The sequence below is a fragment of the Salarias fasciatus genome, chromosome 4 (assembly GCF_902148845.1).
Source record: "Salarias fasciatus chromosome 4, fSalaFa1.1, whole genome shotgun sequence".
Classification (NCBI taxonomy): domain Eukaryota; kingdom Metazoa; phylum Chordata; class Actinopteri; order Blenniiformes; family Blenniidae; genus Salarias; species Salarias fasciatus.
In genome coordinates, this window is record NC_043748.1 from 20,865,451 (window position 1) to 20,879,656 (window position 14,206).

General features: G+C 52.7%; 1 protein-coding gene across 1 annotated transcript; it reads left to right on the forward strand.

The window, feature by feature from the left end:
- The first annotated feature begins 1,881 nt into the window (after positions 1-1,881).
- Positions 1,882-10,248, forward strand: sh2b1 (SH2B adaptor protein 1). The gene is made up of 10 exons (XM_030088872.1): positions 1,882-2,069; positions 5,884-7,809; positions 7,935-8,036; positions 8,437-8,528; positions 8,611-8,693; positions 8,762-8,917; positions 8,992-9,203; positions 9,297-9,471; positions 9,761-9,854; positions 10,120-10,248. The coding sequence occupies exons 2-10, from the start codon at positions 6,145-6,147 to the stop codon at positions 10,139-10,141; spliced, it is 2,601 nt and encodes an 866-aa protein (XP_029944732.1). The 5' UTR covers positions 1,882-2,069; positions 5,884-6,144; the 3' UTR covers positions 10,142-10,248.
- The last annotated feature ends 3,958 nt before the right edge of the window (positions 10,249-14,206 follow it).

Sequence of the window (14,206 nt, forward strand, 5' to 3'; positions counted from 1 at the left end):
TCGACCCTCGAGATGAGCCTCCACATGCTCAGTGGACAATATTTGGACTCCTGGGGATCTGAACCAGCAGCTCAGCCTGAGTTCTCTAAACTGACCCACATACTCGTTACTAAACATGGAGAGGAACGTTCCTTCACCACGGCTGGCCTGGTGGTATTTTTCCCCAGGTGGATTTGGTGAGAGGCTACCACCAGGAACTGGTCCATCCTCAGGCCAGGACCGTGGTTCTCACACGGGAAGATCGCCGTTTGGTCTTCAGCTTGCAGTGCAGGCATTCCAGTGATCGATGGACTCATGTTAGACTGAATGGCGTTGCTGTTGGTGTGCCTGGACACCCCAGTGGAAGAGCCAGAAAGATGTGGACCGGTCCTGAGGATGAATCCAACCATGCAAGAAGGCCAGAGCTGAAGCCTCAATGCAGGACGGCCGTTAGGTTGACAGTCGGAGTGTGTGGACTGGCAGGATTGTGGGGGCACGCCCCTCCATGCTGACTCCGCCCCGCCTCCTGGTACCTGCAGGCTGCCCACGCCAGGTTTGTAACGCCACACACACTCTGCGGCATCTGGCATCTCCAAGAGGCCTCTCCCATCTCCCAGACTGATGGTTCTGAGTTGCCCATCACTTCACCAAAGACTCTTTAGATGTACAGGAATTTCCCAGTTTGGGATTCATGAAGTAATACTTTCTACTCTACACTTCCTACTTTTGTGTTGGCAGGGGCGATGTGCCATGCAGGTGGTTGTGGTCTTGATAGCCCAGATGGCAGAAGAGTGTGGATGTCCTGTTGCTGTGTTCCCCTTGTCTGTCTTCCAGTGACTTGGCGAAGGACCACAGGAGTGATTCCACACTGCAGGCTCTGTTCGGCCAGCTGCTTCCAGAAGAGGAGGTGAAGAGTGCAGCTCATTGATAGTTTCTCCTGGATGCCTTGTTGGTGAGAACGTGGTTCCTCAGGGCGATGGTTTTGTGGGTGATCAGGTTTTGCCTTCTTCCCCAAGACAAGCTGTGGAGCAGTGGCTCTTCGAGGAGTAAAGAAAAGTTATGGTAAGGTTTTGAGACATTCCTACTGGCATCGGTTGAAGAGTACCAAACTCCTGCTGCTGGTCGGCAGTTTCAGCACCTGCAGTGAATGTCATGCAGCTGGTTCAGCACGAGAGCAGTCATGTACATTTTGCTATATTTGTGGATTATTTATTTGGGTTCCTGGCGTGTGGTGGGGTTACTCTCTCTCTCTCAGCGAGGTCTCCACCTGCCACACCTTCCAACGCCTTTGCGGGTTTGTTCCACTTTCAACATCCACCACACATGTTCACACATCCACACTCTGCCGACTCTGATCCTTCCACTTCTACACAGTCTGATCTGGTCTGTTTCAAAGCAACTAGCCTCCATGTCCTCTGAGCTGCATGCTAGCCGTGTATTTGAACGTCTGCAGGTTTGTTTCATTCACTCGGCTTCATGGATCACAGTTGGTTCAGGTCTTGGTGGGTTTGTGGTGGTCTTAGGTATAGTTTTGAAAAGCACTTTGAAGAAAAATGCCACTTTGTACTGAATCTGCAGCAGCCCATGTGTGTCGCTCTAGCCCCACCATGATCACTCCCTTTGACAGTCTCTGTGTGTACGGTATATTGTATTTATTTATCTGTATGAAAGAATATCAGAATTTACTACATGGTTGAAGCAACACCAGCAATAATTGATTATTATTATTATTATTACTATTATTATGAATACTAATTTATTTTATTCCTTTGCTTGACACGTGTTGAGAAGATCAAGCATGCTGCTCCTTTTCTTCTCTGTTTGTCCCGCGTGTGTCCGTCAACATATTTGTTTATTTGTTTATTTTTTTAAGGCGGCCGTCAACACGTCGCTCTCGCGGATTCCCCCAAACATCGCGAGAGTTGCGAGCAGCGCGAGAGTACGGCGTCTGCTCGGCATAGCAACATTAGCCGAACAACAGCCGCCGATAGCGGAGGATCGTCCCGTTATGTGGCCCGGAGCGCCGGTGAACCGGGAGCCAGCTCCAGCCGCAGACACGCACCGAGACGCCGGGCCGCGGCGGGGAACAGGTACGGGACTCCCGGCGCTCTGCGGCGGCCGGCGCCAGAAAAGAGAGCTTTATTAGAGGCGAGCTAGCTGGCTAGCGGCTAGCTTAGCCGCGGAGCAGCCTCCGTGGTCGGGTGGTCCAGTCGGTCTGAACCGAAGCTCCAGGTCGAGCTGCAGCCGCGGCTGGAAGCTCCTCCACTGGGCCGAGCAGGGCCGGGGAGAGGCGAGCCGAGCCGAGCCGAGAAGAGCCGCTCCGGAGCGGCTGCGGAGTGGCGAGAGGGGCTCGGGGCTGGCATTGTTAGCATGTCCGTCAGGAGAGCTGAATGAGCCGCTGCTGCTGCTGTTAGCAGCCGAGCCGAGCCGAGCCGAGCCGGGAATCAGCCGTTTAACCCGCCCCGGCACGGCTCACCTGCACATGACAGCACACCGAGCACGAGCTCGCTCCTCACCTCGGTCACGTGGAAGTTTAAATGAACCCTGCGGACCAGCTCTGTCGAGGCCCGCAAAGTGGCTGCTGGTCTGCAGACCAAAACAAACGGGTCCCTGAGAAAGAGCCCGGAGGAGCTTTAAAACTGGTCCCGGACCTGCAGAGCGGGTCCAGCGGCGAGGAGCTGCAGCTCAGTGTATTAGAGCAGACTGAGCGGTTTGTTTTGTTTTTTGGGTACACTTCATTGTATAACTTTTTATTCTTAAAGAATTTGGGCTCACATTTTCAGGAGAACTTCCTTTAACAAGTTTGACTCATTCCAGACACCATGTTTGAGTTTGCAGCTGGATAAACTGTTAATTCAAAGGGCTATTTTTTAATATTCATGAATTCAAATGTCATTTTTCAGCCTCTTTAAAACTTTATTTTGACAAAAACACCACATAACCTTCAATAATACATGTTACTGATTTAATATGGCTTGTTAATGTAATATGACGATTTTATTCACACAAAACCAGCTTGGATTTAGCATTGAGAATCATTAGTTTATCATTTTATGACTGAAACGTTCAGCGAAGTGGAACTTGTGGATGTGTTGAAGGAGGGGAAAACATGCAGGATGGATCCGTCTGCATTACACATTTCTAACAAACATACTGACACTCTGGAATCCAGATAAATCTCGAGCAATGACAAGAACATTTACGACTCATAATCAGTGTCGTTCTTCAGGTTCACATCCTCAGAAAGGGCGGTGTAGCTGAACTGGGATCTCCAGCTCCTCCAGCTCACCCCCTCTGTGTTAACACTGTTCAACCCGTCCTCCCTTTGAGCCCATGGACCTCCTCCGTGACTTCTGATTGGCCAGAGTGATGCAGTCAGGGCTGGGCGATGAAACGATAACGATGTATATCGCCATGGAGCGTTTCATGGTCGATCACTGTGGGAACCTGGCTTCCAACGGTTCCCATGGCAACCAACAGTTCCACATCAGTTCCTGGGAACTGTTTTTGACAACAGTCATCCAGAGGAAATCCTCCGAAATGCCACTAAAGGCGGTCTCTGCCGAGGGAACTCGAAGCCTTTGGGGTCGATTCAGACCTTCTGATGACCTTCTGCCTCGCTTTTATTGAAAATGTCAGAATCTGTTCCTTCAGCTGCCGGTTTCATTCTGTCAGAACCTGAAGCTCTTTCCACATGTGAAGCCATTTCTTTTTTATTCATGCCATATGATGCTGTCCCAGACAGAGCAGGGCAGGAGGACGGCGCTGAAGACAAGAGAATCTCCTGAAGGAACAGTGAATGACGGCTTCTTTAAAATGTATCTGAATGAGTTTTGTAGTGTCACAGGTTGTATTCCCCTTGACAGAACATATTTCTACAAAAATGATATCTTCAGATCCAGCTGAACAGCAGCGGGGTTCATTTAAATCTGACTCAGATGGTGATGAGTTCCCTCAGTATCGACTGACATGAACAGAGTCACTGTGATCACATTTTTTCATATCGTCCAGCCTCTGTGTGAAGCCAGACACCAGCAGATAAACCTTCAAAATAAAAGCGTAGAACACCTGTCAACTCCTGTTCTGCTCCTTACATCTGGAGAACAATGAGTTTGTCCAGCGCCGTGTGTATGTGGAGGGATTTGGTTGTTCCTCTCCTCTGTTGTTTGGGTTTAGGAAAGTTAATAAAGTTTTTGGATTTGGCTTTGTCACCTGACAGCTCATAAGGAAATAGAAAAAAGGAAAGACTGTCAGCATCAGTTCATTCAGCTGAGAGTGAAGCACGAGGACAGCAGGCAGATCCATCCCGGCTCTTCAAAATAAAGCCACATTATTTTGTGTGATGGAGGCTTGATGTAAGAGAACCGAGAACGTTCCCCTCATCAGCCATGATGTTCTAATGAGAGACGCGTTTGGGACACCGTGGACAGAGCTGTGGTCCTGGACTGAGTGGAGCTGAGCATCTAAACATACTGTTATACTGTCAAACACACCGCTCACACACTGCAGGACACACACTCCTGTAGCACACACACTCCTTTGGCACCGCCTATGTTGCGTTCAGGTGTTGTGTCATAAATAAGAAATTCCAGCACTTAAATAGATCATGGCACTTGATCACGATAATGGGAGAAGGTTTAACTTCATGAAAAGGTGGTTCTGGCCAAATCTAGTAGCTGTTGTTCTATACTGAGCGGCCACTTTATTAGATGAACCTTGCTAGTACCGGGTTGGACCCTGTTTTGCCTTCAGAACTGCCTTAATCCTTGATGGCATAGATTCAACAAGGTACTGGAAACATTCCTCAGAGAGTTTGTTCCATATTGACATGCTATTACCATACAGTTGCTGCACATCCATGATACGAATCTCCCATTCCGCCACATCCCAAAGGTGCTCTGTTGGAGGGAGATCTGGTGACTGTGGAGGCCATTTGAGTGCAGTCATTGAACATTGTCATGTTCAAGAAACCAGTCCGAGGTGATTGGAGCTTTATGACGGTGTGTTATCCTGCTGGAAGCAGCCATCAGAAGATGGGTACACTGTGGCCATAAAGGGATGGACATGGTCAGCAACAATACTTAGGTAGGCTGTGTCGTTGCAACCATGCCCAAAGAGTGCCAGGAAAATATCCGCCACACCATGACACCACCAGCACCAGCCTGGACCGTTGATACAAGGCAGGACGGATCCATGACGCCAAATTCTGACCCTACCATCCGAATGTCGCAGCAGAATCGTCAGACCAGACGACGTTTTTCCAATTTTCCAATCTTGTATCGTCCAATTTGGGTGAGCCTCAACTGTAGCCTCAGGTTCCTGGTCTTGGCTGACAGGAGTGGCACCCGGTGTGGTCTTCTGCTGCTGGAGCCTGTCCACCTCAAGGTTCCTCGTGCTCTGCGTTCGGAGATTCTCTTCTGCAGACCTTGGTTGTAACGAGTGATTATTGGAGTTACTGTTGCCTTTCTATCAGCTCAAACCAGTCTGGCCATTCTCCTCTGACCTCTGGCATCAGCAAGGCATTTTTCGCCCACAAACTGGATATTTTCTCTTTCTTGGACCGTTCTCTGTAAACGCTAGAGATGGTTGTGCCTGAAAATCCCAGTAGATCAGCAGTTTCTGAAGCACTCAGACCAACAACCACGCCACGTTCAAAGTCACTGAAATCACCTTTCTTCCCCGTTCTGATGCTCGGTCTGAACCGCAGCAGATGGTCTTCACCAGGTCTGCTGCCTAAACGTATTGAGTTGCTGAAATGTTATTGGCTTGAAATCTGCATTAACGAACAGTTGGACAGGTGTACCTGATAAAGTGGCCGGTGTGTGTGTGTGTGTGTGTGTTGATGGTGCAAAGTCTCAGTTGTTGACGTTGTGAAGTCGCAGCGTCTCGTCTGTCTCCTGGCAGGATGTGGCGTCTCCTCTCTGGATGCGGGACTCCATCGCTCCATGCCGACGCTGTGACTCCCCAGAGCTGCTGTGACCGTTGCCGTGGTGACTCGTTTGGCCGTGACTGATTGGACGCCCGACAGGAGGATGTAGCTGGAGGCGGGAAGCTGCTGGACCGTCCCGTCTGTCTCTCCGTTGTGAATTTGGATCCGATGGTCCGCGGTTTGCCGCCGGACGTCGCCCTCGACGCGTGTTTGATCTGAATCGTGTGGTCGGCAGGATGAACGGCTCTCTGCTGACTCCGCCCAGCCCGCGGGCGGCCGCCAACTCCTCCCCCCTGCCCCCCTCCCCCTCCCCGTCCCCGCCCTCCCCCTCCCTGCTGCCCCTGTCCCCCCGGCCCCCGCCCCTCCCCCCGCTGATGAGCTCGCCGCCGCCGGCTCACCCCTCCTCGCTGTCTGACACGCCCACGCCGTCCCCCTCGCCGTGCCTGAGCTGGACCGAATTCTGTGAGCTCCACGCCCGCGTGGCCGCCGGCGACTTCGCGCGCCACTTCCGGGCTTTCCTCCAGGAGAACCCGCACTACTCCACCAACTCGGCGGCCGCGTTCTGCCGGCGATTCACCGACCGTTTCGTGCGCCACTTCCAGAGCGAGCTGGAGGGGGCGCTGCCGCCAAGCTGCGCCGCCGGCCGGGACGATTTGGCGAGCTGGGCTCCCCAGTCGGACGCCACTTCCCTGGAAGAGGAGGCGGTCTCGCCGCTCTCGGCCACCGGGGGCGCCATCCTCCTCTGTCCCCAGGCCAACGCTACGCGCGCCGCGTCCAAACCGGCTCCGACCCGGCTGGTGCTGGAGAACCGTGGCGGGGAACGCTTCCAGGACTCGTACGCCCACGGCCAGGTGCTGCCGCCCTCCTCGTCCTCGTCGTGCTGCTCCTCGGTCGGCGGCACCAACGGGAGGCGCGAGGAGAGGACCGCCGCGCCGGCGCCGGACAACGGTGAGGCGCCGGTGGAGGAAGAGGAGGACAGCTGGCTCGGAGTGCCGTCCGTCGAAGAGGACGCCGAGCAGGAGGAGCGCGAGTCGTCCGAACTGGACAACGGCGACGGCTGTCCGGCGACGCCCTCGTCCGTCACGCTGCCGCCCGGCACCAAAGGAAACGGCGGCGCGGCCGGCGCCTCCAAAAACAAACTGAGGAAGCGCTTCTCGCTGCGCAGCGTGGGCCGCAGCGTGCGCGGCAGCGTGCGCGGCATCCTGCAGTGGCGCAGCTCGTCCAGCGACTCGGCGCAGAGCCCGCTGCCCTCCAGCTACAGCTACACCATGGGCGTGCAGGACGCCAGCCTAGGCCCCGCCTCCAAGAGGAACTCTGGTACGCAGCCCCCCACCCCCACCTCCTCCATGCCCGTGTCGCTGTCCATGCCCCTGTCCCTGCCCCACTCCTCCTCCTCCTCTCTGCCGCCGTCGTCCTCCAGCAGCGCCACCTCGCTGTCGCTGTCGGAGGCCGCTCGTGATCGGCGGCGGAGCAACGGCGAGGGAGGTGAGAAGGAGAAGTGGAGCCACCGCCTGGAGAAGCTCCGGCTGTCACGCTCCCCCCCTCCTGTCCTCACCCCAACCTCCACCGCCTCGTCGGCGCTGCCCCCCAGCGGCGGCGGCGCGGGCCCCCCGAGGAAGGTGGGCCGGCTGGTGCGGGAAGGCGGCGTGAGCGTCAGCTCCTCCAGCGACGAGCTGAGCGGCAGCCACGGCTTCTCGGGCTTCTCCTTCGGCCTGCTGCACCACGCCGCCGACAGCGCCGCCGCCGCCGCGGGCGGCCCGCCGCAGCCGCTGGCCAGCGGAGGAAACGTGCCGTGGCGAGGAGGCCGGTGGCACAAGTGTCGACTGGTTCTTCGAGAGCGGGACAGAGAGGGCGGCGAGCGCGGAGAGGAGTACTACCTGGAGTTCTTCATCCCTCCGAAAGTAAGTCTCCTCAGCCTCCTTTACGCCACACTCCAGGATAAAACAGAACGTCTGTATCTCCACCTGCGCTCCGCTCACTGCTGCGTCTGTCTTCTCCGTCTGTCTCCTCCGTCTGTCCCCGTCAGTCCTCGAAGCCCCGTCTCACCGTGTCCTGCTGCTCCATCGTGGACGTGAGGAGCACGACGGCTCTGGAGGTCCCCGACAAGGAGAACACCTTCCTGCTGCAGGTGAGATGCTCCACCTGTTAGCCACGGCTCTGTTAGCCACGCCGCTCCACCCGTTAGCTACGGCTTCTCAGTTAGCTATGGCTTTGATCTGGTTTCAGCCTCAGTCTTTCCTGAACCTCCGTCTGAATGTTTTGTTGGAATCTGATAGAAATTGGTCAGAAAGCCTTCCGTTTGTTTTCCCGACTCGTTTGTTGGGGGACGATGGCTCGTCTTCACTAAAGCTCCCAGACGTCAGCCAAGTCTTGACCTCACCTTTGCACCAAAGAAAGGGGGGGGGGGGGTGGAGCAGACTCCATCCTTGCTCTGCTGGGTTTAGTTCAAACGACTCCGAGCTCTGTTGTTGTTCCGGAGGACTGACCATCGGTCTCCGTCTCATTTCACCGTTTGTGTTGTGTCTCAGCTGGAAGGCGCGGCGCAGTACGTGATCGAAACTCGGGACGCCGTTCAGATGAGGGCGTGGCTCAGCGACATCAGGAACGGCATCTGTCTCAGGTAAGAGACTCTTCGCCTGCTTCACCTGCGTGGCTCCGAGCTGCTCGGCTTTAAGCTCCGCCCCCATCCCTCCGCCCAACAGCGAGCAGGACGACGCCGAGGGAGGGTGCGGAGGACCGCTGGACGTCAGTGGGACGCCGGAGATCGGCGAGCGGCTGTCACAAGGTGAGCGAGTCGAGCGCAGATCCGTCCCGTCGCTCGGTTTCTCCAGACTGACTGAAGTTGTCGCTCAGTGTGTTACGGAGGGATCGGAGGCTCCTCCCCCCTGATGGACCCCCTCCCGCCGGAGCTGCCGCCCCGGGCCCCGCTCGACGAACCGGACGGCCGGATCCTGGGAGGAGGCGGGGCCAGTCTGGGTACGCCCTTCGCAGAGACCCCGGACGCCACCGGTGAGGACGGCCGAGAAAACGAATCGCCGATTCCAAACGTCCCGGGCTAACGTTCTCCGGCGACTCCGCTCCAGGTTCCTTCCTGTTCTCGGAGGCGGCGCCGGCGGAGGCGGTGGAGCACCCGCTCAGCGAGTGCCAGTGGTTCCACGGCACGCTGTCGCGCCTCAAGGCCGCCCAGCTGGTGCTGGCCGGCGGCCCCGCCAGCCACGGCGTCTTCCTGGTGCGGCAGAGCGAGACGCGGCGGGGGGAGTACGTCCTCACCTTCAACTTCCAGGGCAAAGCTAAGGTGAGTCTGCGGGGTCTCCCTCCCGTCGCCGCAGGGGCGCGCCGGGCCCTGGTTTCCCGCCTGCCGACCGGCTGCGTCTCTCCTGTCCCGCAGCACCTGCGCCTGTCGCTGAACGAGGACGGCCAGTGCCGCGTGCAGCACCTGTGGTTCCAGTCCATCTTCGACATGCTGGAGCACTTCCGCGTTCACCCCATCCCGCTGGAGTCCGGCGGCGCCTCCGACGTCACGCTCATCAGCTTCGTGGGCGCCACCGCCGTCCGGCAGCCGGGTAGGTCGATCGCAGAGCTGGAGAGGCTCCGCCCGCGGACGGCCGTCGTCATGGTTACCAAGCGTTTCCAGACCGGTGGATGTCCTGAGTGTGTCGTGTCTTCACGTGCGATTGCCGCCATGTTTCCCATCTCTCTCATCTCCCAACCTCCTGAAACTGATCTGAGATGGGCTGCTCCTGTCTGAAGCTCCGGGCCCCTCGTGTCCCCCCGCCGTGTCCGCCCCCCCCCCCCACTACCCCCACACGCCTCCTCTGACCTCCCTGTTGTGTCGTCCACTCGCTCCTGCAGGCCGAGACCGAGCCGGCAGTCGACCCACAGTCTGTGACGTGATCACCTCCACGCGCCATCCCGACTCTCCATCAACCCCCATCTCTGACTGTGTGTAAGTGAGACACACTCAGCTGTGTGTGTGTGTGTGTGTGTGTGTGTGTGTGTGTGTGTGTGCGCGCGCGCGTGCGTCTGTGTGTGTGAGAGACTTCATAAACACTTTCCAACAAGTCGTGGTCTCACTCTCATGTTCTGTTTTCTTCCACCTCACTTCAACTACTTCCTCCTCCATCTGTTATTTACAATCCTCCTCCTCCTCTCCCCCTCTCCTCCTCTCCTCCTCTCCTCCTCTTGTCCTCTTCTCTCTGATGTCCCTGCAGACTTGACCAGCAGACCCCGTAGCCCCCCGCAGCCGCCTCCTCTGCCGCCGGGACGCCCGCCGCCGCCGACTCCTCCCCAGGAGAGAGTGTCCGAGGCCGAGCCGGGAGGAGCAGGTGGAGCGGGTGGAGGAGGAGGAGGAGGAGGAGGAGCAGCAGCAGCAGCAGCAGCATCCACAGGAGGAGGAGGATCAGGAGCCAGTGTGGCCGTGACAGTAGTTACAGGAGGAACGGGAGGAGGAGGGGGAGGAGGAGGAGGAGGAGGAGGAGGGAGCGGAGGCAGTGGAGGTGGGAGTGGAGGAGGAGGAGGAGGAGGTGCAGGGGAGGACTGGGAGGAGAGAGACAGGGACGCTCCTCTACGCCAGCTGGAAGCTGTGGAGGGAGAGGAGAGGGAAGGAGTGCGAGCCCCTCGAGCCGTCGACAACCAGTACTCCTTCTTCTGACGAGGAGCAGGAGGAGCAGCAGGTGTATGTGTGTTTTTGTGTGTGACCTAGAATGGATGAGGCGGCGTTCATCATAGCCATTCATAACCAGTGTTTTTGTTTTGTTAGGAGCAGGAGCAGTAAAGGACTAACACTAAGAGAGGAGCAGGTTTATAACACTATTGTTTTTGTTACGTCTTGTTTTTTTGCCAAAATAAGCTTCTTTTGTCTTCTTCTGCGTCGGTTCGTCCGGCCGCAGTCTGGAGTTTCTCTGCCTCGCCAAAACGTAGAACCGTGCCCAATGATGGTTCCTCATCATGAGCAGCGGAACCACAGACGTCACAAACTCTGCTCAAGAAACAGATCAGAACAGACTGAAACACACTGGACCAGATCGGTTCCAACAGATACAGACCAGTACCAAACAGAACGAACCCAAACAGGAAGGAACGAGCCGGAACAGACGGCAGCAGAGTGTAATAGATCGGTACAAACATACAGATCGGTACCAAGCAGAATGAACCGAAACAGACCGGAACAAACCGGAATGAGCCGGAACAGACCGCAGCAGACTGGAATAGATCAGTACAAACATTTACAGACCGGTACGAACCGAAACGGAATAGATCGGTATGAACCGATACAGACCGGAACAGACAGCAACAGAGTGGAATAGATCGGTACAAACAGATACGGACCGATACAAACCAGAATGAGCTGAAACAGACCAGAACGAACCCAAACAGACCGGCACAAACCAGAATTGATAGGCACGACCCAAAACAGACCGAAACAAACCGGAACCAACCGGTACAAACTGAACCGAAACAGACCGAATCAAACCAGGGTAGATCGGTATGAAACCGATGCAGATCAGTACAAACTGAAAGAGACTGAACTGGAACCAACCGGTACGAGCCGAGACGGATCAGAACGAAGGGAAACGGACCGGAACAGACCAGACTACATCGATACGAACCGAAACAGATTGAAACCAACCGGTGCGAACTGAAACCAACCGAAAGAGACGGAAACAGACGGCGTTCCTGCTGTGTTTTTCTGTGAATGCCAGCAGCTTGAGAAGGTTTTTGCTCTGACTGAAGCTGATCGTTTTGACTGAATTGGTTCATTTTGACTGAAACTGTTCGTTTTGGCTGAAACTTCATCTGAAGCTTTTCGTTTTGGCTGAAGCTGATGTTGAGGTGAAAGTTTCAGTCTGGGCTGTTCCTGCAGAGCAGGCTTCTCTAAAACACTCGGTGGGATAAATATCCACTAAATCCAGCCGTTGCAGCCACATTTCAGGAGTTCCTGCAGCTGTGAAATCTGGTTGGTCTCACAGTTAATCCACAGCCTTTCCCAGCTTTTACTTCAAAAAGGACAATGAGACTTTTTGAGGTTTTCTTGGATGTTTTGAAGTTGAGACACTCGTCTGTCTTTGTTCTGAGGCTTTATTTTTTCTTCCTGATGTTTTTTAATGTTCTGAAAATTCTCATTTTGAGGAAAACCGTGACTGAGAATTTAAAGAGTTCCCTCTGTTAAAGCTGATTTCTTTAAGATGGGATAATATTCAGCTCAAACATTTCACCTTTTATTTTAGTTTTATTTCCTAAAAATGTGAAACTGGAAATAAGTCTTTTTTTTTTTCTCTGATTGGTGAATTTCAACAGTCTGAAGGTTTCGTCTCCACAGGTTAGTTTTTAGTTTTGCTGCTTCACTTTTAAATGATTTTATTCTTGTAATTATTTTTATAATGTACATTTGAAGATTAGAAATAAGAGTCCTTTTTGGTTTTTTTTATTTTAATCTCAGAATGATTGAAGAAAGTTTTATCTTGGAAAATCTCTCAAACATTTTAAAAATTTCTCCCTGAGAAGTTTGTAAATTTCCTCATGTCCGCAAAATTTCTTTTTTTTGTAAATGTTTGACTGTAATCTTGGAAAGAGTTAGAATGATTTTATTTCCAGCATTTCTTTCATGTGAGTGTGTGACTGGATGTAGAATATAAAGTTTAAAATCTCAGAGATCATCTCAGAATTTTCCTTTTATCGTGAATTAAAAACATTTTTGTCAGAAAATTTCAATATTTTCCTCATTACGATCCGACCCTAATGAACAAAATATTATTTTACATTTCAAATGAGTCCTACAAAATTCAGATGTTTTTTTTTTTTTTTTTTTTTTTTTTTTTTTTACCGTGTGCTTTGGTCACAAATCAAAACAGAAACCAAATTTATTCCTTTAAAGATTAAACCCGTTAAAATCCAGTAAAGCAGCCCAGGTTTTCTGCTTGTGCCTCAATCGACATGCTTTTTGAGCAGAGTTTGTTTTTCCTGATGGTACCTGAACACATCGCCACACACACAGTGATGAGGATGGCGGTTCGCTCGGTTCTTCTGGTTTTCTTTGTAACTCTGCGTTCATCCTGTGATTCTCATGTCTTTGTGCCTTTTTTTATTTTTGGGAGAAAAAGAAGGAAAATAATTATATTCATATATTTATATATAAAGGATGTGCCGTCTGGTTGTCATGGAGACGCCCCCCCCCCCCCCCCCCACCCTGCGCCACCTTCAAGTGTTCAAAAAAAAAAAAAAACAAAGAAGGAAACTAGAGAAACTTTTTCTACTCGTGCCTTTCTGTGTCTGTCTGTCATCTCTCTGTACACCCCCCCATGCCCCCCACCCCCCCTGGCGGCAGCAGCGTTCTGCCACCGTTTGGTTAGTTTCAGGTACTACATTGAATTTAATGATAACAATATAATATAAATATAGTGAAACATGAAGCTGCTGTCTCTCCCTTTATTTCTGTGTGTGTGTGTGTGTGTGTGTGTGTGTGTGTGTGTGTGTGTGTGTGTGTGTGTGTGTGTGTGTGTGTGTGTGTGTGTCCAGCCTCTGATTGATCTCTTGGCTTATTGATCACATGCACACGCCTCCATCAGTCTCACTGCTAGTTTTAGTAGTTACTCGTTAATGGGCACGCGCATGCGCACTTCACAGCAGAGGCTGCTTTCACGTTTTTATTTACAATTTTATTGTTTGCGTTTCATTTTGCAAAAGATAAAAATAACAGCTGGGTTCTAGACCGGCTCTGGAGGAACAGCGTGCTTGTTTTATTTCTTTGGACAGTTCCAGTAATTCAGCATTGTGATCATTATATTGAATTGAATTGAATTAAAGTCCTTTATTTGTCCCACAGGGGGAAACTGCAGTGTTCCAGCAGCACAAACAAAAGAACTATAAATAGAATAGAAATGTGAAAATGTTCAAAGCTCAACCATACATAGGAAAATTAAATATTATTTAAATATAAATTTAGGACAGATATAAATTAATAACACATAAACTAGCAGACATAATTAAATATAAATTTAAGACATCCTTATAAAACAGATATAAATGAAATATGAGTTAAATATTTAAATATCATTATCGTGTTTAACTATGCACTTGATCATCATTGATTATTATTAATGTTGTTGTTGTTATGCTTAAGTTGGTCTTTGTGGTTTACTACTGGATCTGTATTTTGACTGATGGTCAGCTCCAGGCTGCCTCTGGCTGTCTCCGGCTGTCCCGGGTCGTTGCCAGGTTGTCCCCGGGTTGTCCCCGGGTTGTCCCCGGGTGTCCCGGGAGGCAGGACGCCTTGTCTCGTCGGCAGCGGTCCACAGGAAG